The sequence below is a fragment of the Sturnira hondurensis genome, unplaced genomic scaffold, assembly GCF_014824575.4.
Source record: "Sturnira hondurensis isolate 20B ecotype Veracruz unplaced genomic scaffold, ASM1482457v3 Scaffold0022766, whole genome shotgun sequence".
Classification (NCBI taxonomy): domain Eukaryota; kingdom Metazoa; phylum Chordata; class Mammalia; order Chiroptera; family Phyllostomidae; genus Sturnira; species Sturnira hondurensis.
Window position 1 is genome coordinate 1,435,097 of NW_028095397.1, and position 27,557 is coordinate 1,462,653.

The following is a 27,557-nucleotide window of genomic DNA, read 5'->3' on the forward strand; positions in this document are numbered from 1 at the left end:
CTGTTCCTTCCCAGACATCGAAGGAACAGCACAGACATGTGCGTGCGTTTCTTCTCCCGTTTTCTGTGTCAGGGCCATGGAGAGGGGGCACTAATGATGAGAAAACGTGTCATTTCCAGGACAGTGGCAGTGCAGCCCAGAGCAGCCAGTTCCCCGGGAAACGCCCTACCATGGCGACCAGGTTAAAAGGAGGCCAGTACCTATTACATGGTGATAGGTACAGAGTGACAGGAAATGAGTAAATGTGACCCCGAAGGGCAGCCAGGACGCTACAGCTTGGGCAGGTTGGGTCGCATTGGACAGGGCGAAACCTCGGCGGGCGGATCTCCAGATCTGCCCGGGAGGGACTGCATGGGGCCCACGGTGTACTGAAACATGGTAGGGTTTCCAGAAAATCGAATGTGTTAGGTGGTCTATGAACCCACTGACGCTTTAAATCTCTTCATGGGTCAACATAACATGACAGTTTGCTGGGACCAAGCCTCTGAACTTCCATGGGACGTTTGAGCGTGTGTCTGATTCCCACCTGACATGAAGGCTTCATGTGAACGGAGTTGTACGCAGTTCTCTGGAACAGAACCATTTCTCTGAATAACACTGATCATAAGACCATAACTAAGCTGCATTTATTGTATCTTGTTACGAGGAAAGTGAGTGGCTTTTTTGGGGGGGTTGGATACTCTGACTTGGAACAGTAGTTTGGGGAGAAAGAGCGACATCGTAAGATTACAGGAGTCAAGGGGTAGTGGTCCCTCCTTGTTTTGCTGACACTTCTTTGGCTTTCCTTACAGTTTATACTTCCTCACATTGAAGACCAAAGGGCTTTCTGACCACGTCCTTCTCAGGGTCGGTTCTTCGGGCCGGATAATGAATGTTTCGTTGGGTGTGAGCGCTGTCCTGTGCCCTGAGGGGCGTTCAGCGCATCCCCAGCCTCTGCTCACCGACGGCCAATGGCAAGCCCTCCACCCCACAGCCATGACAATCAGAAAGGTCCCCAGACAATGTCAGATGTCCCCTGGAGACAGAATCACCCCGCTGCTCTCGGTGCACGGGGTCAGCAAAGGCCCCGCCATCTGCGGGTGCCCAGCAGCCAGCCCCCCTAGACAGAGCCTGCACTCTCATCGCCCCCCCCCCCAGCAGGCTCTGCATGTCTGGTGTCCCTGAGCAGGTGTGAAGGACAGTTATTCGGTTCTCTGGCAGTTCTCTGGGAATTTCTCCTGCTGCGAGGTGTCCCCTCCTGTCCAGACACAGAGTTAAAAGCCACTGTCTTTAGTCGTCGGTGTTGTCCTCCGTCGTTGGGTTCATCTTCGTGCTTCTCCTTCCCTCTAACAGACTGGCCACACGCTTCAGCCCACGGGCGAAACCCAGCTTCTGCCCGTCTTGGAATCAGGTTGCGAGACCACAGCCACACCCCACCCACCTGTCGTCTGAGGCCGAGGAGCTGCCGCCGCAGGCGTTGTCGACGGTCCTCGGGCCACAGCTGGTTGGCCCACTCTGGGTCCGGACACCTCGAAGGTAGGGACCAAGAGGCTGTACCTCTAGCCTCTAATAGTTTGTAGCCAAGTGCCTCATGTTTAAATTTTCTTAGATTCAGCCAAAAATATAAAGTGAGTTCAGTTGTTTTCTTTGAAAGACGTTACTGTATTTGTCTGCATTACTATGTGTTGAGTCAGACGGCTGGTTAAAGGGTAATGCAAAGGGCTCACCTCGGAGAGTGCAGACCAATTCTTGGCTACATCCATTAGTCTGGTTTTATTCAACCACACACAGCCTCTTTCACGACCTGTATTCCCCCCAAAAAAGGTACTGTTTTTCACAAGGAGACTAGGACAAAGTGGTTAAATGCATCAGTACAGATTGGTCGTTCCTAAAGATTGAAAAGGCCCCGTGTGTTTATTGAAGGGGGTTGAGAACAGTTCCGCCCGTACGTTCTGCATCGCACATGGACGTATTCTCTTTGAATTTCATCCGAAGACTATGGTTTGTATCTGATGTACTTGGTAATGTCATATTTGATAACAAGAATTATGTGTAGTTCCCTGTAAAAGTGGGCAGTCCTTGTAATGGTTGCCTTTTTCCACCCCTTCCACGAGCGAGCACTCAGGAGAAAGAGGTAATTAGCATCATCACATGTGGTGAATGGACTTAGAGACCAAAGCAAGCCCGTTTTTTGCTAGGCCAGGGCTGTTGAGATTGGCTTCCTTGGGCTGAAATAATACTCGTGTACCTCGTCTACCAAGACCGTGGCCACCGCAAGCCTCCCTTTCAGAACCTTGTCGCCCTCACTCACGGTCGTGTCCTGCTCATCCCTAACGGCGCTCTCTGGAGCCTGCTCTGCACCTCCAGTCGCACAGGGCGCTCCTGTGTCATCCATCCAGGACAGCGCGCGCTCCCCACCCTGTGCGTCTCTGCACCTTTGAAAACAGGTGCTCGCAAGTCTGAAACACCGCGGTGTGGTTCTGAGTCCCACCCGGCGGTGTCCGTCCTCTGTTTACTTGTTTCCAGAGGGCTCTTCGCCGTTTCGATGACTTCCATCCCAGGGGTTCCTGAACCAAAACAATCCTGGGAAGAGACTACGGAGGGCTGGGTTTTCAGACGAACAGTTACACTGACTAGAAGGCCTGGCTCCGCCTCCCAGGGCTTAAAACAAAGCGTGTTGGGTCGCTCCAAAATCTGGGTTTCATGAGTTGCCAAGACAGTACAGGTGGGTTTGGGGAGAACAATGCGGAATCGATTTTAAGGCCCATCATCTGATTCTTCTTTGGGCTGAAAAGTCCCCCCAAGTCAGGCCCCGCCCTGTTTCTCTCTAAGCGCGTCCTTCACAGGAACGAGAGTTCAGGGGCCGATCCACTCTTCCCCTCTGACTTGTAAGACACCCCAACTACTTAAGGAAAGGTGTTGGGAGAAGGGACGTGTTTTTACTTGGAACTTCCGTGCACTGGCTCCGTCAGATGTCACACACACGTCCTTTTAATTGCCTGCAGTTGTGAAAGTGCTGCGTCCTCGACGAACACAACACTCTTGCCCTAGATTTACACTTTCTCAGATGCTCTCCATCAGGTGATTCTCGGACTTCCCAAAGGCAGTAATAAGCCTCCGACGGCGAGAGCAGACGGCCGCGTCTCAGCGGTGCAGGGTCCTGCTCCTGTCACTGTTTTTCATTCGTTTTCTTGAACTCAGATATCGGGCAAAACAGATGACTTTCTCAAATATTTCAATGTTTTGATTTAAAAAAACACCCTGCCTTTTAATTAGAGATGGGGTGCTTTTCCAAAGGTTTTAGGTCACTGCAGAGAAGGGTTTCACCGTGTGGGACGGCCGTGTCCCCAGCCTGGCGATGAGTAGCCGCGTCACACGGGAAGGGGGGAGAGATCTGAGAGGAGCCGCACTTTCAGGGTCGGACAGGCCTCCTGGCAGCCAGAGCCCTGGGACGCTGGTGTCATCGCAGGTGGGGGAGTCGGAAGGGAGGGCGACGCCAGCTCTAGAAGTACTGAAGGCCCGGTGTGGCGGGTGCTGGGGAACCCAGTGCAGGAAAATCCCTGCCTGGGAAACGGCTTTGACTTGCATGGCCTTGCTCTGCCCACAGACTGGGAGCATTCCTGGAGCCCTTGGCTCCCCGCTGACCCCCCCCCCAGAAGGGGCCTGAGCCTTCGCTCCGTTAACTCCATCTTGGACTCTCAGTAAAGAATATGAACTTTCTACTCTGCCCTTCAAGATTTTGCACCTACAGAGTTTATTCTTGCCTTCGCTCCCACTCTCCCTGCTTTCTGAACAGCACCTGCCTGTCAAGTGGGTCTCAGCGCTGTGGGGCTGGTCCTAGCGTCTCCTGCGGCCTTGGCCGGTGCCCTCTTTAGCCTGCTTCTCCCTCAGGCTCCCCGGCTGGCTTCTCAGTGAAGCTTGCGCCCCAGGAGGGCAGGGCTCCCCACCCAGCACTCAGCTTTCCAGTGACTTGTGCATGAATGAACAAATGAATGATAAACTCAAAAGTGAATAGATGCCTGGTTAATTAGCTCGAGAAGATTGTTTTATCGTTTTCCTGCAACCCTGGTCTCCCATAGCCCTGGGCTGGTGGTAAAGCCACTCTTGGCCTCCTTCCCCCTCCCCCAGTGTTCGAAGAGGTGTCAGGACCCAGCAGAGCGGGAGGTCCTCTGTCCCCATGGTCACTGAACTGTCTGTGGCATGCACGTGGCTGCAGAGAGGGGTGGGGTGCTCTGTCCTCCAGTCCGGCTTCCCCCCGAGGCCCTGCCATTCCTCCCAGCTGCAGCACGGGGGTGCGGGACTTGGGCGCCCACAGACACTTGACCCTCCTTGTCAGGACTAACCACCTCCCTTGCTTCCTCTGCTTGGGGACACCTTGCACAGTCACTTCGCAAGTGTGTGCCTTACAGACCTGGGGATGCTGGTGTCCCCTTCTGCCCCTGCTCAGCCAAAGCCCCCAACTTAAGGTCGTTGTGAGTATCTGTGCTGTGACTGCCAGGCTGCTGGCCTCCACCCCGGCCCCCAGGCGCCCCTCTGCAGCCACCAGCCTCCTCCCTCCGCTCATTCGAGTTGCTGTGAGCTTTTATAAGCTGACCAGCACCAGGTTCTCATGGCCTCAGTGGAAAGAAGGTTTGGTTTGGATGTTGAAATTATGCTACATTTTCCCAGTTTTAGTCATTCAGAGTTTCACATAATTTTACAGTATCTATTCCTCTTCCTGCAATGCTTCATTTTCTCCAAAAAATGCCAGTCATTCCTAATGAAGAATAACTTCCAGGTTTTGAATGGTTAAAGATCACAGACATTCGCGCAACATGGAAAGTAATGACGCTTTTGAGTAAAAGCTGATTTAGAAAAATGTAGAGAGTCTAGGTGGCCAGTGTGAAGTCACTCTAGAACCGGGGGCCACATCGGCTGGCAGTGGCCTTCAAGGGCCAAATGTCATTTCAGGACTGTGTAAATGTAACTACTCTTTCACTAGGGGCAAGGAGCTCGGTGCTGCTGCCGGGTAGAAACAAGGTGGAGGGCCGGATTCTGCCTGCAGGCCTGTGTTTGCCACCTGTGAGCTGGAATGAGGGGCCCCTCATGGGGTGTTTTTGTTTGCGATGCGCCTTCCCAGAGTAGGTTTCGGGCTCGCGCAGCTGGGGACGGTGCAGGTGCAGGCCAGGCTCGTCACGCTGCCCGTGCTTGTGCCCGTGCTTGCGCGTGCTTCGCAGGTGTTCTTGCAAACGGCAGGCAAGGCTCTGCACCTGCAAGGAGACCGCCACTCACGCTGTTGTGGTAGGAACCGAACACACAACACCTCCAAGGCAGGCCATGTTGTTTTTCGTAGCCAAGCGAGTGAATGAGTGGTATATAAAGCAGAGCATCTGATACATTGTTAAATCATTTAAATGGCGTAGAAGCAGAGTTCCCTTCAGCAGACCATTTTCAAACCCCCCAGGTCGCTTTTCTATCTTTAGCAAAGTAACTCCTTTTGCACTCACCTCGATTCTTCCAGCGCAGACAGAATGAAGTGCGGTGCGTGTGCCCCGTGCCCAGGCTGCGTTTCTCGGGCAGCGTCCCAGCGTCACCCACGAGGTCTCGGGCGTGATTCTGCCTCCTTGCCGGCCACTAAGCCAGCCTGTCGGGGTTCCCTGGTGCTGCAAGGAAACAGGAGACAGGCTGGGTCAGAGACGAGGGACTTGACTGACCAGGGCCAGGCGAGAGCACGGCCATCGGCGCCTGGTGGCACTTCCTCTCCTTCAGACTCCGTAGCGATGACACGGTGGGGCCTCGAAGCAGGAACACCAAGCTTAATGGCCCACTGCTTTTATCTTTTTGTTTTGTTTTTGCTAACAATCAGCTAGCAACCTTGGTCTTTGTCCCCAAATGAGATTTAACTACCTCCCCAAGGTTGCTTGCTGCACACGCAACGTTGAGAGATGGCCCGGTGCCAGAAGAATCAGGGCCTTGGATGGTGACACACCCAGAAAGACAGGAGCCCTGGAGACCCAGGGAGGGCCGCCCGCCCAACACAGCCGGGTGTTTTGCCCTCACACTGGCCGCCCCACTGGCCTCGACAGAGTCCACGGTGTGGTGTTGCTCCCGACGGCTCTCGAGCTTCCCTGCATTGGAGCACATGGGAATTAACTGCTGGGGCCAGGGGGATGCCCTTGACTCTGGTCTCGGTTTGGTACCCATCCCTGACTCATCTCCGTGTTGAGAAGAAAAGGTGACTCCGACCGACCTGGTTACAAAGCCAAGTCACCCTCGGTGCCTGACAGCAGCTGCGGCCCCGTGGGGGTGAGGTGCCGCTGAAGAGGCAGCCTGCCTGCTTCACAGAGTGGCACAGCCAGGGATCTCGCTCTGCTTACAGACTCCCCACGTCAAAAGCCCCGGGGGAGGGGGAAGGAAATTGTACCTTCGGGTGTCTTTTCTGCACCTTCTTTCTGGGGAGTCCTGCCACCGTTTACCTATATCAGTTGAGCCCCGGTTAGATGCCGGGAACATGAGAGACTGGGGCGCACGATGCTGAATGAGTCAGAAATGGCCCCTCGTCCGCCAGGGCTGGTAATTCAGACAGGAGACCACCGACTGGGTGGGGTGGGTGAGGCCACGTGTGGAAGGGGCCCTGACACAGACGCAGCCCGGTCAGGAAAGGCTTCCTGGAGAGAGTGACCTCTGCCCGGAGGCAGAGGGGTGCGTAGGGGTCCTCAGGTGCTCTGTGTGTGGCCTGGAAGGAAGCCTCAGCAGCTGGAGCTTTTTTGCAAGTTAGGGAAAAGCTGGAGGTGGTTCTGTGTGAGTGAAAGGGTTCACGGTGAGAGCAGGGTGGGCGAAGGGGTGAGGGGTGGGGGGCCGGAAAGTGTCCGCTCTGGAAAGGGGGTTGCTCTCCGGGGGCCCAGGAAGACACCAGGCAGAGGAAGATAAGTTGCTCTTCAGCAATGTCACCCTGTCACATCCAGAGTGACTGGGGGTGGCAACCAGGCCGAGACACACGAGTTGGGGGTGCTGGAGTCCTGAGGGACAGAGGCACCCGCAGCAGTGGGATGGGACAAGGTGGTGAGCAGCTCCCTGGCATGTGGTCTCCACGGGCAATAAGACGCAAGGGGTGAGCACAAGGAAGTGTATGAGCCCAGAGGCCGGGCACAGTGCCGAGAACATGCACTGGGCGTTCGGGCGGGCCGTAGGCACGTCCCGCGGCTCCCCTGGAGGAGTGAAGGCCAACACCATGGCCAGTAGGAGGGCAGCGCTCACAACTACCCGGCACGGTTGCTGGGAGGGCCGGTGGAGTGCTGGGTGTCCGGGTCCCGCCAGAGCAGACCTTCAGTCAGTCTCAGTGACTTCGGAGGCCCTGGGGCTCCGTCTGCGGGAGCTGGCGGGCCAGCTGGGGAGCTGCTCATTAGGTGCAGCTGGTTGAGTGTCGGCTCGAGGATGGCAAACTGCTCGACAGCAGGGGAAGCACCAGTGACTTCTCTTGCAGGGCTGTCGGCATTGATTCAGTCAGGACCGGGGGCTTCACAGTTGTCTGCCGCTGCCCCTCATGGTCACAAGGAGGCTGCCCCAGTCCCAGCCTTCAGCACCACTTTGAAACCTAAGTCAGGGTCGAAGGGAACCAGACAGAAAGGAAAGGTAATGACTTAGCCCATCATCCTGAGATGAGGAACCCGGGAGAAGACGCAAAATTGGGGGAAAAATAATGAACTTGGTTTTGAATATGTCAAGTTTTAGGTTCTGGGACACAGCCCCATAGAAACAGGTTTAACTGGCCACTATATTGGCCCAGCGTTAAGGAAAGATGTCTGAGCTTGCGGGGGATGGGGGGGGGTCAACTTCTTCAGGGTGCACGACAGAACCCGTGGAGAGGCTGCAGAGGAGGAGCGCAGCGGGCCCTGGCACAGAGCGGCAGCCAGTGGGGTGTGGAGAGGCTGCTCCCCACCTGCTTCCACCCACCGCAGGGAGCAGGGTCACATCCACGCGGGAGCCTCGCGGCTCACGTGGCCCCACTGGGGGCTCTTCCCACTGTGGGCTGTGTGTGGGGGCTGGGTGGAGACTGGTTGAGGAGCAGCAGAGACCTGAGAAAGGGGAAAGAAACAATGTAAAAAGTTCTTTTTCTTTTCTTTCATTACTAGAGTTCATGTTTTAGGATGCCACTTGTAAAAGGCTTTTTTAAAAGAGTTTGGTAAAGTCAGTTCAGCTTTCTGAAGAGACTCGGGCTTCTTCGGAGTTTTTGGTTTTCGTGACCTTCAAAGGGACTGAGATGGCATCTCCCCCGCTCTCCCCACCCTCCCCTCCCCTCCTCTTCCCATGAGGGGGCGCGGTGAGCACAGCCCTCACGGGGCCTCCTGGCTTCGGGGTGGAGCGGGCTGTGCGTGTGCCCGAGCTCATGGGAAAGGGCTTCCTAGTAGCAGGTGGCCGTCCCCCTCCCTGGGCCCACCGCCCTGTGGAGCACAGGCTCACGTTCCCAGGCTCCGTGGCTGAGTGTGTCTTCATGCGGATGAATGTGACAAAATAAAAATGCTCCATTTGTGTGATCTTGGTAGATTTAAAACATTCAGATATTTGGGATCACACATAAAATCGGCCTTTATGTTGGACCGTCCAGATTCAGAACATGCGATGAGAGATGAAAATAAGAAACCTGCCTGGCTGGCGTGATTGAGCACCAGCCTGTGCACCAAGGCGCCCCAGTTCGATTCCCACTCAGGGCCTGGGCTGCGGCCGGGCCTGGTGGGAGGCGCACAAAAGGCGACCACACACTGAGGTTTCTCCCTCTTTCTCCCTCCCTTTGCCACTCTCTAAAAATAAGTAAAATCTTAACAACAAAAAGAAAATAAGAAACCTGTAGTTGACATTCCTTCTCAGGCTGCCTGACTATTCCATTCAGGTTCAAGAAGGTCTTTAAGTGAACTGCTTGTTTAAACACAACACTCTCTGAACCGCACGCGGTGGAGTGAGGAGAACGCGGTTTCCGGGAGGAAGCCCCCTACCTGTGCTCATCGCAGGCCACCTGGAACCTTTGCAGTGTGTATAGGGTACAGTTGGGAAGACTTCTCAGAGTAGGCGGTTCTCTAAAGATGATACATGCCCTGCCTTTTTTATTTCCTCGGCCTCGGGGCTTGGCTGCCCAGACAGCAAAGCTTAGGGAAGTAATGGTTAAACCACATGGGATCCTTTCCACGTTTCAGCGTCTGAGTGGTGATTCTCCCCGCACACACGTACTGGAGGGATGCTGTTGCTTCCGGGGACCAGCGCGCAGAGCTCCTGGCGTGGGACATTGCTCGGGGCCTGGAGGTTAACACCTCCTTGTGGCTTCTTTGACTTCAGAGTTATTAAATGCCAGTTCTGCAGTCACAGTTTCTGTGAAGTGCCGGGATTCCTCCGGTTGGGGTTAGAGACCACCGGCTTGCCGCCTGATCTTGCCCCGCACGGGCTTGTCTCCTTCGAGAGCTGCCCGCCCCTCACCGCAGGGGGGCCGAGCGAAGGCGCGTGACGCAGGAGTGGGCTGGGTCCCCCCTGCGCGCCCTCGGTGGGGCTCATTAGCGAGGCGCGCACAGCGCAGGCTCCTCTGTGTCCCCTCCGACCTGCGGGCGGTTGGAGCCTGCGAGCCAGCGAGCGAGCATCCCCCGAAGCCTGCCCCGGGCTCCGCTTTCTTCCAGCCCTGCGCGCTGCCTGCTGCACGGAGAGGATGGGCACCGGGGAGTTCATCTGCGTTTCCATGAGCGGAGGGGCGCCCTGGGGCTTCAGACTGCAAGGCGGCAGGGAGCAGAAGCAGCCCCTGCGGGTGGCCAAGGTAGGGTCCCCAGAGAGACTCCTGTCGCCCCGCCGTGTGTGGGGTGGGGGTGGGGGGATGAAGCAACCTGTCTGTCCACGGTGTCGATTCCCCAGTCTGTGGATTAGCTCGGTTTTGGTTCTGTCCTTGAATTTTGCTTAGGAAGTTGGGCTTGTTTGTTTGCTTAAAGGAAACTTTGGAGAAAAAAAATAAGAGTATGTCCATATTTAACCAACACTTGATGGGGAAAATGCCTCACACTTACCAGCTGAAGAGAAGCCTAGGTAATCAGCTTCTCTGGCAATCCGAAGAAGACTGGGGAGCGTCTTGCAGGCCACATTCGAAATCCCAGCTGAGGGCATTTGATCCGTCCCTGCCCCTAGCCCAGGAGGGTGCTGGGGGTGGGGAGCCCCTGGCTGGGCTGCTCTGTGGGGTCTCAGGAGGTGTTGGGACTGGCATTTACAAGGCAGCATTCCTGGGAAGGCCGACTTTGGGCAGTGACTTTTAAAGTGTGATGAAGCCACAGAATCTGATTGAAAGAATATTCATTTAGGGTTTGACAAATAAGGGCAAAAATCCAAGCATTCTGTTCCATTCATGCGTACGCATCTGGGTAAGCGCTCAGAATAAATTCAGAGACACTCAAAATCTGCTGAAAAGCGACTCAGGCAACTTTGAAACGCCCCGAACAGTGATTTTCAGTGCTCAGGGGTCTCGGCTGCCGTTGGCTCACTTGCTGCTCAGCTTGAGAAGCTGCCAGTTTACCCAAGGGGGGTCTGCTTACAATCCCTCTGCGATGACCCGGCTGGAATGAATCTTAAAGCGCATGAGGATGAGCAGGCTTTTGTCTGATGTTAGCACTCAGTCCCGGAGGTACATGCAAGAACGTGTTTGATTCTTTCCTGGTTTTATATTTATGTTAAATGGACCTGGATCTTTATGAAATACGTGACCCCTGGGCTTTGTAGTTATTCTTCCCTCCTGGCTTTTTAAAAAGTGTTCCCTGTGGGGGAACGAGGGTTTCTCTGAAGTGGCCTGCCGCCAGGCTTCCATCAGACTGTCCCTTTTTACTGTGACGGCAGAACCCTGCCACCTAGCGAAAATTCAAACTCCGAGACTGGAGCATACAGCAGGAGACGAAAGGCAGGGTTTTTAGAACTGAACGTTTCTCCGAGATCTCCAGTCGACCCTCGTTTTAGGTGGGAAAGGCCCCTGAGAGGTCAGGCAGTGGGTCTCGGGCGGGCTCTGGCAGGGAGACCCGAGGGTACGGGAGCCGTGTCTTCGCCCTTCTCTAGGGCACAGTGGCAGGCAGCCTCCCGCCCGGCGGTAACGCCCAGTTCAGTAACCGAGCGGTCATGAGCCTGGGCTTGTCTGGGGCCTGGAATAGCAGTTGGCTGGCTCCAGGGATGGGGATCCGGGGTCTCGTCCCAGCTCTGATGTAGCTTACGCAGGCCCTTCCTGACTCGTGTGTGTGTGAGAGGGAGAGAGAGACTGTCGTTTGCCTTTTGCCAGATGTCAAACATCACTGGAGAGCCTTCTAAAGAGGATAGTTTCTAAAGTCCCATGGCCGTCCCACTTCTTTCTAAAATTGTATTTTGTTGATCATGCTATTACAGGTGTCCCAATTTCCTCCCCTACACCCAGCACCCCCACTCCCTCAGGCAATCCCCCCACCATCACTCGAGTGCACGGGTCCGTGTGTGGGTCTTTGGCTGCTCCCTTTCCCGCACGTCCCCAGGGCTGTTCTGTGACCACCTGTGTGTACGTCTTCGTCCCCTCTGCTCTTCACCCATTCCCTCTCACCCCTCCCACCTGGCCACCATCAAAACACTCTCCACATCCAGGGTTCTGTCTCCGTTCTTGTTGGCTGAGCTTGTTTTTTAGATTCAGTTGTTGGTAGACACATATTTTTTGCAGTTTTATTGTTCATGGTTTTGATCTTATTTTTCTTAAACAAGTCCCTCTAACACTTCATATAATAATGGTTTTGTGATGATGAACTCCTTTAGTTTTTTTCTTGTCTGGGAAGATCTTTATCTGCCCTTCAATTCTAAGTGTTATCTTTTCTGGGTAGAGCAATCTTGGCTGTAGGTCCCTGCTTTTCATGGCTTTGCATATTTCTTGCCAGTCCCTTCTAGCCTGCAAAGTTTCTTTGGAGAAATCAGCTGACAGTCTGATGGAAACTCCCCTGCAGGTAACTCACTTCTTTTCACTTGCTGCTTGTAAGGTTCTCTCTTTATCGTTAACCACTGGCATTTTAATTAGGATGTGTCCTGAGTGGCCTGTTTGCATTCATCTTCTTTGGGACTCTGTGCTTTCTGTACTTGCATGGCTGTTTCCTTCAACAAGCGAGGGAAGTTTTCTTTCATTATTTTTTCAGACAGATGTCCAGTTTCTTGCTCTTCCTTGCACCCCTATGATATGAATGTTGAACCCCTTGCAGTTGTCCCACAGGCGGCTGACATCGTCCTTGTTTTCTTGGGTCCCTCCTCCTCCTGGTTCTGGTTGCTTGTTTCTGCTTCCTTATGTTCCAGACCATGGATTCGATTCTCAGCCTCATCTGCTCTCCTGTTGTCTCCCTGTCAGTTGTGCTTGGTTTCACTTAGTGTGCCCTTCAGTTCACGCTTTCGAGGTCCTCACCAAGTTCTGTGAGCCTCGTGTGACCAGTGTTAGAATCTGTCTTTTTGTCTGTGCCTTCCTTGCTCCCAACCTAGAGTGTTTAACTCTTCGTACTGGCGTAACCTCGCTGTGGAGATCCTTGGAGTAAAGTGCTTGTCACTCTGTGTCATCAAGGCACAGCCTCCTCTGGGTCACTGGTTTTCACGTAAAACATTGCGTCCACTTGGTTCCATTGATGGCTTCCTGCTGAGTTCAAGGTCGTTCAGGCACAGACTCGCTGCCCTCCCTGGGACTGGCAGTGACTGACCAGGCCAGTTACCTCCACCTGGAGGGGAGGGTTACTGGCAAACGGAATGCTCGTAGTTCTGAAGAACCTGCAAACAATTCACAGGGGATTGAAGAAAACGTGTTTCCAAGAAGAGCAAATTCCAGACGGCACTTGAATCTGCCCCTTCAACTGCGAATGCTGCCAGGTTCTCTAGACAACAGCGTGGCTTGTTGTAAAATGACCGGTGTTCAGATTTCTACAATTTTGTACAGAATGAGAACCTGGCGAGCTGAAATAGCCAGAGAAAAACTGTTATTGCAAATGATTAGAAATTGAATAGCTTTAAATGTCCAATAAATATCTTTGTAGTGACATGTCTGTTTACCGTTGAGAGGTGTTCAGACATTTTTACTGTTAGGCTGGCTGACTAACCTGTAGGCAAACCCCAACTTCTAAAGATGACAAACAGAAATCTTAATATCAATAACTTGACACTAACTTTGAGACTCAAGGCCATAAAATTCTGTTTTTTTTTCTAAGCATAACTTGAATATTAAAAAGGCCCAACTAATTAGTAATCTGACCCTGGTTTTAAAATGTTTATTCATCTTTTAATGTGTGCTCTAAATTCACCTGACGGGAGGCAGATATTTTCACAGAGGAGTGTAGGACATCACTCCGCAGAGCGATCTCCTGGGGATGGTCCCCAGAGCCGGTGCCACCCAGCAACGCCGTGTGTGTGTGTGTGTGTGTGTGTGTGGACGTCCTCACAGGCGCGTGCCAGCGTTTCTCCATCACAGACTGTCTCTTTGGGAACATGTGCTTACATGGCTCTGTCTCCGGACGTGCTCTTGGCAAGTCTCTGTGAAAAACCTTTCCATAAAGAAGTGGGGAGAATGTCTGTGTTACAAACAGATCTCTGAACAATTTAGAAATAGCTCATGTTTTGAAAATAATGAATAAAGAAATGTGTGGACTGTTTATCCTTGACGTGCTTTAATGTTTAGAAATGCAAGCTTTCAGCCAGAGTTATACGGCACTCTGGTCTTATTCTTCTACTGCGTTTTCACTCAGAGTTTCAAATAATTGTTTCTTACTATTGAAATGACAAAGTACAGTCACACATAGTGTGAGACAAAAGTGGGTTTAATGATTCCTGTCAACGGCTGCATGTTCTCCCTTTAAAACTTTGAGTAAAAGTGTGTTATTTAGGCAGAGCACATTCAGTATTGTAATTCCTACCCCTTCGGGTCGTCAGTGAGGTTTCTAAAATGTGTCACGCAACACAACTCCAGAACGTTTTCCGGGGGAAGCTTCTCGGTGGGTTTGGTCGTGTGTGTTTGAGGATGACTGCTCCTCCCTGCGGATGCAACGTGGTAGCACCTTTACTGGAAAATATTGCAGGTCACTCAGTTTTTCACTCTGTCCAGGCACGGACTCTCTAAAAACCCTCAGCACAGGTGTGCTCGGGGTCCGTGCGCACGCGCCGAGTCCCCAAGCAGACGTGCTGCACGGCCTTTCTCTGGGGAGCGAGCTTGCAGACAGCTCCCTGGTGAGAGGCAGTGGGAGGGCAGATGATGGCGTGCACTTGGCCTTGCCTGGACGCACACAGCTGCCTTTATCGGCCCCTGTCAGGGGCCGGGCACATGCGCCAAGTTCTCTGCAGATACAACCTCTGCAAAGGATCCCCCAAACCTAAGCAGTGTGACGAAAGCCGTCCCAACTTTAGAGATGAGGAAACCCAGGCACCGAAGTGCTGGTACCTGCTGAAGGTCGCACTGTGGCGGATCTGGGTCTGGTTGCAGAGCTGACTTCCCCGCTGTGGTGGGGGAAACAGTGCCCAGAGGGTCAGGCAGGTAAGGGTGGTCCTGGGAAGGGAGTTTACAAAAAGCACCGTGGCCTTCACCGAACCCAGATTTCATCAGTCAGGGGGCCCTGGGCCTCCGAAGGTTGCTGACGTGTGGCCGGGGCCGGGACACTGCTGCAGAAAGCGGAGGCCAGACCTGTCCCCTGGGGCGTCCGACCGTGCGGGGTCCTGTTACTCCTGTCCCGGGATGCAAGGGGAGGACGCAGAGAGGAGAGCTGAGCCCAGTCCTCCAGTGCGAATGGGCCATGACGAGTGCCGGGAGGACTTCCCCTTTCTGAAGCTGAGCCAGGTGGGGGGGGAGGGCGGGGGTGGGTGCCAGGATGCTCAGGAATGGGCATCGTGAAGCCGGGTTGCCTCAGGGGGTGCCCTTTTTGTCGGGGCAGCTGATGGCCTATTGGAACAGCGGGAAGGAGAGGGGCAGGGTGTAACTGGAGAAGGACACGGGGAGGCCAGGAAAGAGACAGAAGCACACCTGGAGGCCGGACAGCCCCATGCCCACGGATAGGCAAGGCTCCTTGCTTTTTCCCTGGATGCAGGGCTGTCCTAGACAGGGGCTGGACTTAAGCCTTCACGCAGTCACCCTTTCCCCCGAGGCCATTCTCTCAGCCAGGTGCTGGCAGGAGCAAGCTGCCATTGCAAGGAGCTCCTGGGGCCCGGAAGGAAGGGGAGGCGTGGGGAAGAGCCCTGTTCCCTGTGGGAACAAGCAGACCACACCCTTGGCCCCGTGCCCCACCCCAGGGCCTCAGCTGAGGGAGAGAGCTTAGAGCTCCACAGAGGGTGGAAGCTGGGACTGGACCCGACTGCCGTAATAACCAAAAGCCACCAGAAACCCATGGGGCCCGACCTGTGTATGATTAGGGCAGGCTGACTTGATCGTGGTTGGAAGCGGTTATTGGAAGAAATAAAGCAGTTGCGCGTTCACAGTTGAGTTTGACACTTCTCAGGAAAAACGGCTCCATCGCCAGGTCCCTGTGATCACACGGACTGGGTGCCCTCTGTGTTAGCTCTGAAAATGTGCCGCCCGCCCACGTGACTCCCGTGGACGACCCTATTGGCTGTGGTTCTAGGTAGAGTCACGGTCCAGCTGGGGACTTAATAAGAAACATAAACTCTCTCTTCCTTTTCTTCTCTCGAATGCGAACCGGCTGTCACGTGGCTGTTCGCTTTCACTTGGCCTGGGCTTGCGCCTGGAAGGAAGAGCTCTGATGAGGTGGTGGTTGCTTTTAAGAAAATCAAATTGCAGGTTCTGAACGTCCATATGCAGTGTCACTGTGAGCTATACGTTGTCCCTAAGTAGATAACATTCGTGTGCTCTTCATGGTAATAGTTTTAAGAGGAGGATTAGCAACCAGAGGATCGCAGTTCGATTCCCAGTCCGAGCACATGCCTGGGTTGCAGGCCGGTTCCCTGCAGGCCAACTCCCAGCAGGGGACCCACGAAAGGCAACCATACATTGATGTTTCTCTCTGAAGATAAATAAATAAATAAAATCTTTAGGAAAAAAAGAAGATTAGCTTCCAAAATAAGCGATCAGGAATACGAGCAAATGTATGCATCTAACTAAAAATGCTTCATGTGTGCGCACCTTTGGTCATCTGAGCGTGTTAATACGTGCCATCCTTCTGATACCAGCTGGGTGAGCAAAGTTTTATTACTCTCAGCTTATAGATTAGAAACACTGACGCTTCATAACTAATTTGCAAAAACAAAATTCTGTGAATCAATCCAAAGTCAACTTGATCCTTCCCTGTCACAGGGTCACCCTGTCCCCTCTACATCTGCCTGGTAGGGGGACCAGTCATCGCTTAGCGACGCTGGCGATTGCAGTGACTGTGGCATAGGGTTTATGCGAAGCAGGAGCTCACCGAGTGCAGGCCTTACAGCCGTGTCTGGCAGCCTCCCCTTTAGACGGCCAAGGCGACCCCGTTCCAAGCTCAAGGCCAACAGGAGACGAGACTGGAAAGGGACCCAGTTCACTTTAAAAGAACTGGAAACCTGCGTGGGCTCTAAGTTGTTCACTGTGTCTGCTCCCACAGGCTCATGCTGGAGCCCGAGGCCAGGAGGAGTTCGTGAAGGGAAGCGGGTGGCAGTCACAAACCGACGTCGCTCTCCAGGGGACGTTCCACTGTTGGACCACCCTAGTGAGAACACACTGATGGTGTTGGGTTGCCCTAGGTGCCTCGTTCTCGCTGAGTTATCCACCATCCTTTTTCTACTGAAAAGCAGAGGTGGCCAGATGCTCAAAAAACTGGTTGCCATCATTGCAAAGACCCTGGCCTGGGGCGGCTCCCTGGCGGTCTCAGGTTCAGTCCCTTTGTTCTAGGGATCTGGGTGTGTTTTTCCTGAACAAGTGTATCTGTCCAGTGAGTTTCAGGTGGATTTACCGTTGGGGCCATTGTGAGGGAGAGACTGTGGTTCTTGAGAGTGTAAGGAAGAGCTGGATCCCCACCTGTGGGCCTCAGGTCTTCGTCACCCCACCTTTCCCGGGGGCAGGGCCTCACGGGAACTGGCCGGCTGGCCGGCTTCCCTGGGCAGAGTGAACGTCAGTGCTGTACCCAGCCCTGCCCAGGTGACACGCTGCCCTCTACCCCCTTCCTCGTTCTCTGTGGCCAGAACTTGCCTGGCCTGAGTGTCCCTTGTTGGGACACAGGTTACTTGTCTCCGAAGAAATCAGGAGTAACAGTCAAGATCGTCATTGCCCCCAGACATCTCATCGCCTTTAAGAGGACCCTGTGGTGACAGTGTTGCTCAGGAGACTCATACAATGTCCACTGGGTGCCAGGCACTCTTCCTTTTTATCGTGCTTTTCCGTTACCATTTACCACCCCCACCCAAACCAGGCAGGTGCGCTGGGAGACCCCTGTGACCTCAGCCCTGTGTGGGGCCTCGTCACACAGACCCAGAGTGGTCTGCCACCTGCCCCAGTCCCAGGGAGTCAGGGCCACGTGCCAGAGAGCCGGGCTCCGGGGTTTGTGCCCCACGCAAACCTCCACGCCGCGCCTGCGCACGGTGCTGTGGGCCTGGTGGTGTTGGAGCAGCAGGTGAGGGGCAGGGGCGAAACAGACCACAGCGGGCAGGTGTCTGTGTCCCCTGAGCTTCGGCTCTGGCTCTCCCTGTGTCTTCACTAATGTAAAGTGGTGTCGAGTCCGGAGCAGTAACGCACACAGAGTGTGATAACTGGGGCAGACGGGATGCGCGGCTGTGCTGGTGGTTTGCGTCTGCTCTGCCACACATCAAAAGGGGAGAACGAGAGAAAGGTGAAATGGGCCATAGTTCCAAAACAAATTCTTATTTTACTTGGACAGCACACAGTCTTTTTACTCTCACTGACCACAAGTATTTTTTTAATTTTAGTGAGAGCAGTGTGACTGACAGACTTTGTGACTCTGAACATCTTGGTGTGACCCCATGTGGCAGAGTGACTTATTTCAGCACTCGGCCCTGGAGGCTGAGGAGACAGCTCTTCTCAGAGGTTCGTGTAGGCAGGCTGCACTGACGCGGGGAGCCACTCACCGTGGGTCGCCGTCCTGACGCTGACTAACTGGGCACGGACGCTCGCTGGGGTCTGATGGGTCGACGTCCGTCTCCCCGAAGTCCACACTTGCTGCTGATTGGATGGGTCACATGTTCGTGTTTTAGTGTTAAAACCCCACTAATGCTCTTTGTTTGAAAGATGTGAAAAGTGGTTAGAAATTTTCTTTCTAGTTATATGTGCAGATGTGACATTTTAAAGACTAACACACAAACAATTTTCAAGTAGAAAAATCACATCATGATAGAAGCATTTTCAGCAATTCTTCCAAACCTTGTTTCATTCATCTCTTTTCTCTTTTCTGAGTTGCTTCCAAAGCAGGTAATTGTTTGGGGCACATTGTGTTGGTCACTCTGGAACATGTGCTGGGTAACCTGTGACCAAGAGCACGCCGCCATCCCGGCAGAGGCCCGCAGGTCAGTGACATTCGGCCATCGTTAGGGGACTGGGAAGCTCCCCACAGCCCCGCCACGCTTTGCAGCAGGGGCGCCGCCAGCCCTGCTGGTGCCCGCACCTGGGTCCCAGGAGCTTCTCCTGGCCTCTCCCTGTGCCGCCGCCCTCCCCCCCTTCGTGTGCCGAAGACACTGGCTCGTCTTCCGGGTGGGTTTCTGTGGGACTCGCTGCGTCGATGGCACCTGCAGTGTCCTTCGCTGAGCGTACCTGCAGCTGGGCGCCCAGTGCGTTTTCTGTGAGCGCTTCCTAACCGCGCCCTGGACTTAAAGCAGCTGCCTCAGCAGTGACCGCGCTCCTGTGCACCTCGAAACACATCCATTTTTTCAGGGTAGAGGATCCATTTGTTCTGAGCACTTGCCTCCGGTCTCTTGCTTCCTCGGCTTCAGGGTCGGAGTGGCACCCAGCACACACCATCGGCCGGGCCGGGCGTGCCAGAAACACGCGTTCCTCTGTCCGAGTCCGCAGAAAACGCCCTCCGGCTCCATCAGGTCGTTCTGGTCTCGTCGCCGCCAGTTTCCTGCTGGCTTTTGGTTTGCATCTTCAAAAATACTTGCTGATAAACACACACACACACACACACACACCCCAAAGTCTCTCCATAAAGTATCCAGCCATGGAATACAAAAAGGAGAGACATTTATTGAAGATACAAGACACATAGTACACAGGACAAGGGCGCCTCAGTCCTTCAAAGTAGGCACCTCGGGACCTCACACAGTTCTCCCAGCATCTCCTCCTCTGTTCAAAACCCTCTGCAAAATCCTATGTGGGACTGGCCCGGGGCCCGGCCCGTCCAGGACGCCAGGGACAGACGGCTCCCTGGGAACTGCCAGGAGCCGCCGCCTCCCTCTCTCCACCCATGTCGGCTTCCCGGGGCGCACAGCCTCCTGGCCAGTCCGTAGAGCACTATATTTTAAGTAAATAATTACCACTGCCTTTTCTGTAGAACTTCGGTTTAAAAGGCTGTTAATCTTTCTTCTTCCTCTGAAATTGGATCTCCCAGTGAGAGAAGAAGAATTTAAGGTGTGTCCCGGAGAATTTGACACATAGATCCCGTTTATTTTGACCCTGGTGTCAGAGGAAAGAAGAGTTTGATTTTTTTTCTTTTTAAATTGTTGTTCAAGTACACTCGGCTCCACTTCCCCCCCCCACCACTCCCCCACGCCAGCCATCGCCACCTCCCACCCTCGTCCTACCCGGCTTTGTCCTTGTCCATGTGGCCTTTACACACGGTCCTGAAAACCCTTCCCCCTTTCACCCATTACCCCACCCCCACCCCTTCACCCCGGTCACCGCCTATTTTCAATGTCTCCACCGTATCGTGCCTGTAGCACACCCAAGTGACTTAAACTCCTTGACCCTGGACAGTCAAGGGTGTAAAAAGTAATTGCTGTCACCTTTGTGGTTCTTGTCACTTTATTTGAGCTGTGAGTGGGAGTGGAAGGGCTGTCCCCTCTCCCGTGAGCTGCCTGCCAAGGCCAGCTCTCTCAGCAGGGGAGGCCTCCTGTGGCCCCGGGTGCCCCCTCCCCCACCGCCAAGCAGCCTTGTGCGGTTCTGGAGTGTGGCCCTGCTGTCTGGGAGAACGGCAGCATGTGGGAACCGTCACAGAGAAGGAATCGTTCAGGGTGCTTTGAAAAGTAAAAGACAGGATCAACCGTCGCTGGTCAGTGGAGGAGGCAGGATGCTGACCTCCGAGCAGGGAGGGGGGCCGGGTGCCAGGCCTTCCAGGAAGGAGAGGCTGCAGAGCTTCCTCCCTGCCACTCCACCCCCACACACTTGACTTCCAAAATTGGATGTCATTACTATATAAGGCTGCTTTTTGTGAGTGAGTGAGTGAGAATGCACTGAACTCCTGGCGTTTCTAACTCTTTGGGCCACGGTGAGTTATTTTCACCCATCAAGGTCAAGCTCAGTGGAAAATGAGATGTGTGAAAGGCCTTGGGAGTCAGACGCAACCACAGGGGTCACCTTCGTTTTTACTTCTGTGGTGGGAAATGTAACATGGCCCAGCGGCTGGTGCTCAGCATGGCTGGTGCCCAAAGGAGCTGTGTAAATGTGGCACCGCAGTTCCCAGCTGCTGCAGGAAGACCCGCCGCAGCAGTCCTGCGGGGCCCTCCGCCTCGGGGTGCCCGCCCGCCCGAGGGAAAGGCTGGTCGGGATAGGCTCATGAGGCACAGCTGCCATCAGCCGGGGGCGCCCCCCTACCCACCTCCCAGGTGCCAGATGCAGCATCTTCTGCCAGGCACAGGGCTGGGTATAGACACACGCTGTGAAGGACCCCTGAGGACATCCCCTTCTCTCTGATCCTTGTCACTTCTAACGGCCCCAGGGGTCCTCCGCTTCTCTGGCGGGAATAGGAAGCTCCTCCTCTGGCTTCACTGCCCTCTGCCCATCCTCCCTCCTCCCTCCTCCCTCCCTCCCTGCCTAGTTGTGTTCCTGCCTCTCTTCCCTGAACTTGATGTTGCTTTATCTGCAGGAGGGGGGGTGGTGGGGTGTGTGTGTGTGTGTGTGTGTGTGTGTGTGTGTGGAGAATCGGGACAGGGGCGAGCTTGCATGGGGAGTTACTCTGCCCCTCTGAGATTTTTCCCAGGAGTGCGTTCCGGCAGGCCAGCACTCCGCTCACAGGAACTCCACTTCAGGGCTCGGAGGCCCTCTCCAGCTTCCCAGGGCCAGCAGCCGCCGCTGGCCCCCTCCTCCTCTGTGGGAATGGCTCCGGCCCCTCAGGCCCCTGTGGCCTTCCCCTAACAGGGCGTCCAGCTCTGTGTTTCCCCCAGGCATCTGGCAGATGAGCAGTAAGATGATTATGTTTTAAGGGCTCGATGAGTAAACAATGCCTGTTTTTAGTTCAGCGAGTGATAAACTTACATTCCACCAGGGACAAGTACCCATTGTTTGCAGATGTTCATGAACTTCCTTGATGCCTTTGGGGATGAAGACCTGAGTCGAGTTCATCGTCTGAGTCAAGGCCAGCGAGCTGGAAGAGGACTGGGTTTCAGGGCTGGGAAGGGGGTGGCAGGAGAGTGGTTGGATGTAGGGTGGGCCTGGGGCAGTGCAAGGGGGACGTCCTTGCTCCCAGTGTGCAACCCTGCCAGACCTCTGCCAGACCCTGGGGCCAGGGCAAAGGTTGCCCTCAGTCCCCGTTTGCCAGGGTAATCAATACGCTTCTTAAAGTTTCATGAAGACTTTGTGGATATAAAGCAATGGTATGTTTTTTTAAATATTTTATTTATTTATTTTTAGAGGGGAAGAGAAGGAGAGAAACATCAATATATGGTTGCCTCTCGTGAGTCCCCTGCTCGGAACTGGCCTGCAACCCAGGCAGGTGCCCTGACTGGGAATCGAACCGCAATCATGTGGTTCGCAGGCCCACGCTCAATCCACTGAGCTACACCAGCCAGGGCGCAATGCTATGTTTTTATGAATCTAACTTCTTTACTCAAGTTCTGGATCCAATGTGATTTATAGCGTTTTGGTCTCGTTCTCCTTGCCCTACCCGAGACCCCACAGAGGCAGTGGGTGGGGACCGTCCGCAGAGTGAGACCACTCACCCTGACCTTGCCATCACTGCCAGGAAGCTTTCCAGTTGGATGGGTACGACGGAATGTCTTTTCTATTCATCACCTTTTCCGTGGACTCCTCTCCGTGGGGGAGACGTGTCCCAGAAAACCGGAGTCCTCCGTGGACTTGGGCGTGAGGGGCATCCAGCCCGTGTGGCCCATGGGTGGGCACAGCCCAGGGCGGCTGCAAATGAATGCGCTGAACACAAAGTCGCACATTTACTCAAAACCTTTCTTTTGCTCATCAGCTTTCGATAGAGTTTGTGTATTGGATGTGTGGCCAAGACAACCCTTCTCCTCCCAGCACAGCCCAGTGGTGCCGGGAGGTCGGACACCCTCGGAGTTTCACATCCCAAAATGCAGGATTCTGAGCCAGGTCGCAGCTCAGTCCCACAAATGGATTAAGGGGGTTATTTTTGCAAAAACAGTAAAATAGCTAGAATTGAAAATGGCTCTTATTTTTGGCTCGTAGAAAATAGCACATTGTCATTGTAAAAACAGTTGAACAGGACCAAGAAGGATAAACGAAAGCAAAAACCATACCACCCAGAAATGGCAGGTCGACATTTCGATGAATGCCTAGAAGACTCCTCTCCACACACACGCCAACTTGCAGTCACACTTAACATTCAATTCCAACTTAAAAAAAACAACCATGAAATAGTCACGAGTGAGGTGACAGGGCAGCTCACAGAGGGTCACTGGGCTCCCGGCCCCTCCCCTGGGTGGGACCTTGTGACCGAGGCCCCGCCCCATCGCTCCCTCTCCAGTCCCCAGTCTGCCTTCTGACTGGCAGGCTCAGAGGCTTCCTCCGCAACAGTCCCTCCACAGGCCAGGGTGGCGGGAGGGACACCGGCGGGTCACTCGGCTCCTGGGCTGCTCCTTCTCCGTGCTGGGACTTCGTTTTTCCCTCTGTCCCCTAATTTGCTTTTGTCTAAATGAGGAGTGTTGCTCTGGGGACTTCGTTTTCACAGTGGCTGCAGATGCCTAGAAGTCACTGGATTAACTTCAGGTGCATGAATGTACGTACGTGGTCTCCCTCCTCCATTGATTTCGGAGAGAAACATCCGTGTGTGGTCCCAGCTACTGATGCGTCACTGGTTGACTCGTGTGTGCCCTGACCAGGGACCAAACCCTTAATCTTGGCGTGTTGGGACAGCGCTCTAGCTAACTGAGCCACCCCACAGGGCTGGGAGATACCTGTTTTTAAGAATTGTCAGTTCCTGCTGATTGTTTGGGGAAACAGAAGACTGGTGTCTTCCTTTCCCCGAAAAAGAAAGAAAAAAAGAAAAAGAAAAAAGGAGAGCTTGCTGGGGGCAGTGGCTTTAGGGGGTTTTAACAGATTTCCTAGAAAAGCCAGCGGTTTAGGAGCTCGATGCCAGGGCAGAGGAGTGGGGGTGGGGCCTCAGCCCGGAGCGGGCTGGGTTGAAGGCACGTAGCGGTGTGCAGCTCATTCCTGTCCCTCAAAGCCTTTCCAGTTTGGGGGCCCCGCTGTTCCCACGCACCCCTCTGCAGACGAAATGCGAGTGTGCCTTGTCCAGCCCACACCTGCGGCTCATTGTCAGGGCCCTGCCGGGGAGGGGGGTGCTCGTTTGTGCTCCCTTAATTTACTCAACTTCCGCAAGTGTGTGTGGGTTTTCCCAAAGAAAACACTAAGGCAGTAGTTTATATTTCTTTTATCTGACGGCTTCTTGCCCAGGAAAGACCCTCGGTGAGTGTCCAGGGTTCTAGTCTGTGTTTCCTACGTCTGTCCTCCGTCCTCGCACTGCTGGGTGCCGCCTATTCCGGGACGTGGACGAAGGAGGGATATGGAAACATTTTGGTTTAATGAAACCTAGTGGGTGTGAGGATGGAGTTTTGACTTACCGGAGATTTCCAGTCTTTTCACGCTGGCCGTGGCTCTGTGGTAGTGGGTGACGGGGAACTGCCTGTGTGAGCCCTGCGGAACTTTCTAGATTACCCGTTAACACGGATGCGCTGTACAGCACCGCTGTGCCCCCCGCCTGCACACTCCGGGCGCAAGCTGGAGGCGGGTCAGTCTCTGAGTTCCCCACCACATTCACCTTTCTGTCCGGTCTAGTCCCCTTCTGCGTGGCTGCAGTGGAAATATGAGCAAGCCCTCTGTGCCTGGTTCTTCACCTTCACTCTGCTCCTTTTTCCTTGCTTCATGCATGTGTGAACATTTTTTGGCATGTTCCCATATCATTAAACACTTCACATTCTTTCTCCATAGTTCGCATGAACTTTCTGTGTCAAAGTCAAAGGAAAACTCTTTTCCGTGAAGCTCTTGCCCGGTCTCACCACCGTGGAAAGAGTTGAGATACGATCACAAGCTCTTTAGATCATCGATTCTAGGAGTCAGGACAAGGCGAGAACTAAAATCGTACTGTCACATGTCCCGTGTCCGTCCAGAGGGCTTTCTTTCACTCCATACGATAGACGTGTCTGTGGTGAGAACGCAGACTGGTTTGGTGAAGGGAGATGTCCCCGGAGGTTCAGGCGCAAATGAACAAGTTCTACCAGCCGACGGGGGAAGTCCAGGTGCAAGATCAGATTGGCTGCAGAGTGACAACCACTGAAGGTAGGGAGAGTGGTGGCAGGGTCGCGAAACCCTGGGCCCGAAGGAGGCGTCTCATCTGATGCGACCCACCCCTTGACGGAGGACTTCTTTTCACAGCCAGCCTTTTGGGGAAGAGTTCTGGTCTCGGGACCCAGTGAAATCAAAACAGTTCATTGTTGTCACCATTCTCCACAGAAAACTTTTCCTGAAATTTAGGTGACATCTTCTTGGCGTGACTTCTACACGTTGATTCAAACTCTGCCTTCAATGGAATATCGACCCATCTGCTCCTTCTTCCTGTGACGGCTGTTCAAATAACTAGTTATGAAAATTCCGACCGCTCTTGCCCTCAGGGTGCCTTTGTAATGGAACACGTCCACCTGAAGCTCGCACGCTACCAGTCAATGCCAAGTCCTGCATTCGGTGAAGACATCCATTTTATAAGTTGAGCGATGCTAGCAACATCGGAAAAATAAGACTTTAGCGTTTTAAGTTGGCCAGGCTCAGTATTCAGTTACACTGAGATGCAGCAGTTACAGAATAATCTTGGGCATCGTGAATAAGGAGAATGTTTAGCTAGATATTTATGGCTTCACCTTCGTTGTGAGAATTCTGTTTCCACGTAATTTCCCAACCTGCGTCTACAGCCATTAGGGCAGCGATTTCAGGGTAGAATAAACCACACGTCCTAGGTGTGTGGACTCCTAAATCCACGGATGTTGGTTTTCAGCATCAGCCTCTGGTGTGCATGTTAATTAGGTAGGCATATTCACCACTTGCTCTGTGAAAAGCACTATTCCAATGCGTTTTTCCCGACACCACCAAGCATTTTTCCAAACCTCAGTGGCAGAGTCTGGACAAGTCACAGATGTAGCTCAGTTCTGACCCTGCCCACCGGGGACAGCCTCGGGCCCCCCGGGCAGAGTCTCAGTCCCACGAGACCACCCTCTTCCGACGCCACACACCTGCAGCCGCCTGTGCTGCTGACTGGCCGCCCGTGAGTGGAAGGTCCCTCCTGGGGCTCCCTCGCCGCGTGAGAGCAGCTGACAGGCCTCGGAGAAACGCTCGCCACTTGGCTGTGAAAGACCGGGTAGTGGGCAGATGGCCGGCCGGGTGGAGAGCTCAGCCAGGCGAAGGCGGGAGCTCTGTCCCCTCCGTCCCTGTGGAAGGGGGTGGCACTGTCCTGGCACAAGGATGCCTCCCCCAGACCAGGAGCTCTTTGATCCCACCATTAATCTCAGTGAGAGCTTTTCAGCGCTCAGTCTGCGCCCCGCCCCTGCCCCACCCAGAGGTCGGAGGGTCGGCCGGGAGTCCCACCTGCCCATCACTTGGTCTTCCCGTGAGCAGCCCCGTCCTGAGGCTGCCCGGGGCTCCCACCCCAGGTCACCCCGTCGGCTTAGCCCAAGGGCGTCCGCAAGGCTCCTTCCGAGGAATAAAAGACCCTGCCCCTGGAGGTTCCAGGGCTCGGGGGTCAGCGTCAGCCACCAGAGGCAAAGAGCAGGCGGTGTCCTCACCTTCGAGAGGCCGGCCTTCCGGGCAGGGCACAGGGCAGCGGTCGCACGCGGTGACAGGACTCAAGGAGTGGAGCAGACGCTGCATTCTCACCTGAGGTCATGAGGCAGCTGGTGCTGCCCGGCGGCCTCGGGGCAGCGCAGACCTCGAACTGGACGAGGCATCCCAGGCCCGGAGCCCCCAGGAGCATGGTGTGTCCCGGAAAACAGCGGTCGGCAGAGACAAAGTCTGCTGAGAGGGTGTCCTGCTCTGTGCTGGGGTGACCCCTTCACTGGGACAGGCAGGTGTCAGCGAGTCTGTGCAGGACAGAGGTCCACCTGAGATGGTTCGGAGCATCCTCTGGGGCCTGTGCTTGTCTGTCGGTGGGCACAGACGCCCGTCAGTCTGCCTCTGCAATGGCTTTGGGCACCGCACCCCATTTCCCCAGCCCACAGGAAGGCTCCTCTCCACGAGGAAGGCTTCGGTGAGGAGTATGTCCCCTTGCTGTCATGGAAGGGGACATCTGGTGCTGCTAGGACGCGTGCCGCTGCTCCCAGGATGGGGCTCCTGTAGCTCTGTGTGGTGGGTGGATGGCCAGGTTTAGGGGGAAATGCAGCCCCTGTCCAAACCCTCTCCTGATGTGACGGCCCCACCGGCATTGTGCACCTGGGCTCTGCGTCCTCTCCAGCCCTCGATGCGCTAGGCTCTCTGACACCCACTGTCTGCTCGGAATGGTGCCCCTCGCGGCCGTCCTCCGAGTCTCTCTCACCTCCAGGCTGGACAGCTATCCCTACACTGGTGCTTTCTCCTTTGGGTGCCCACCCGTAGCCCCAGAACAGGCTCCTGCGTGGCTGCACGCCTCACGCTGCCCAGTGCAGTACTGAGCGTGTCGGCCGTGTGTGCGGTGAGCAGCCTCCCCGAGCCGCTGCCTTCCAGGCCATCCAAGGTTCCGGGGATGGGCAGCTCCCCAAATACAGTGAAACATCTTTTGTGTCCCTTTTGTAGTTAATGTTTTGGGGTCTTCTTAGAGAAATCGTTTACTTATGCTAAGGTCTAATAAACAGACACTTATATTTTCTATAAGATCTTGAGTTTTTAAGTTACTATAGTTTTTCCTAAGATGTTTTACCACATACATTTTTTACAATGAACTTTTTATTATTCTTACGTAATGATGTTCTTAAATTCCAGAGAATGTATGCTGTCTCAAAAAATGTATTTTAATCATCTTAAAGGTTTAAAGCAATTTGGGTAACAACAAACAAAAGCCCCTCAGATTCGGATGTGGGGAGTTGAGTATTTTAAGCATTCAGTTCTTCAGCTGTAGCTTTGTCGTCAGGTCAGCAGGAAAGACCCAGCCCCAGCCCACGCCTGGCTCTCTGCCGCGCACCCCCCCTCCCCCCCCCCCGAGGGCATCCGTGCGGGGTGGGGCGGGGGGCGGGTTCCCGGTCTCCATCTGTGGGAGCGAGTCTGTGTTCCC

At 54.3% G+C, this 27,557-nt stretch overlaps 1 protein-coding gene across 1 annotated transcript in view; it reads left to right on the forward strand.

The window, feature by feature from the left end:
* The first annotated feature begins 9,260 nt into the window (after positions 1-9,260).
* SYNPO2 (synaptopodin 2) overlaps positions 9,261-27,557 on the forward strand; it is an 88,384-nt gene continuing 70,087 nt past the window's right edge. Inside the window, exon 1 of the mRNA XM_037036289.1 lies at positions 9,261-9,751. Coding sequence (XP_036892184.1) covers positions 9,647-9,751 — 105 coding nt within the window. The 5' untranslated portion in view covers positions 9,261-9,646. The remainder of the gene's footprint in view (positions 9,752-27,557) is intronic.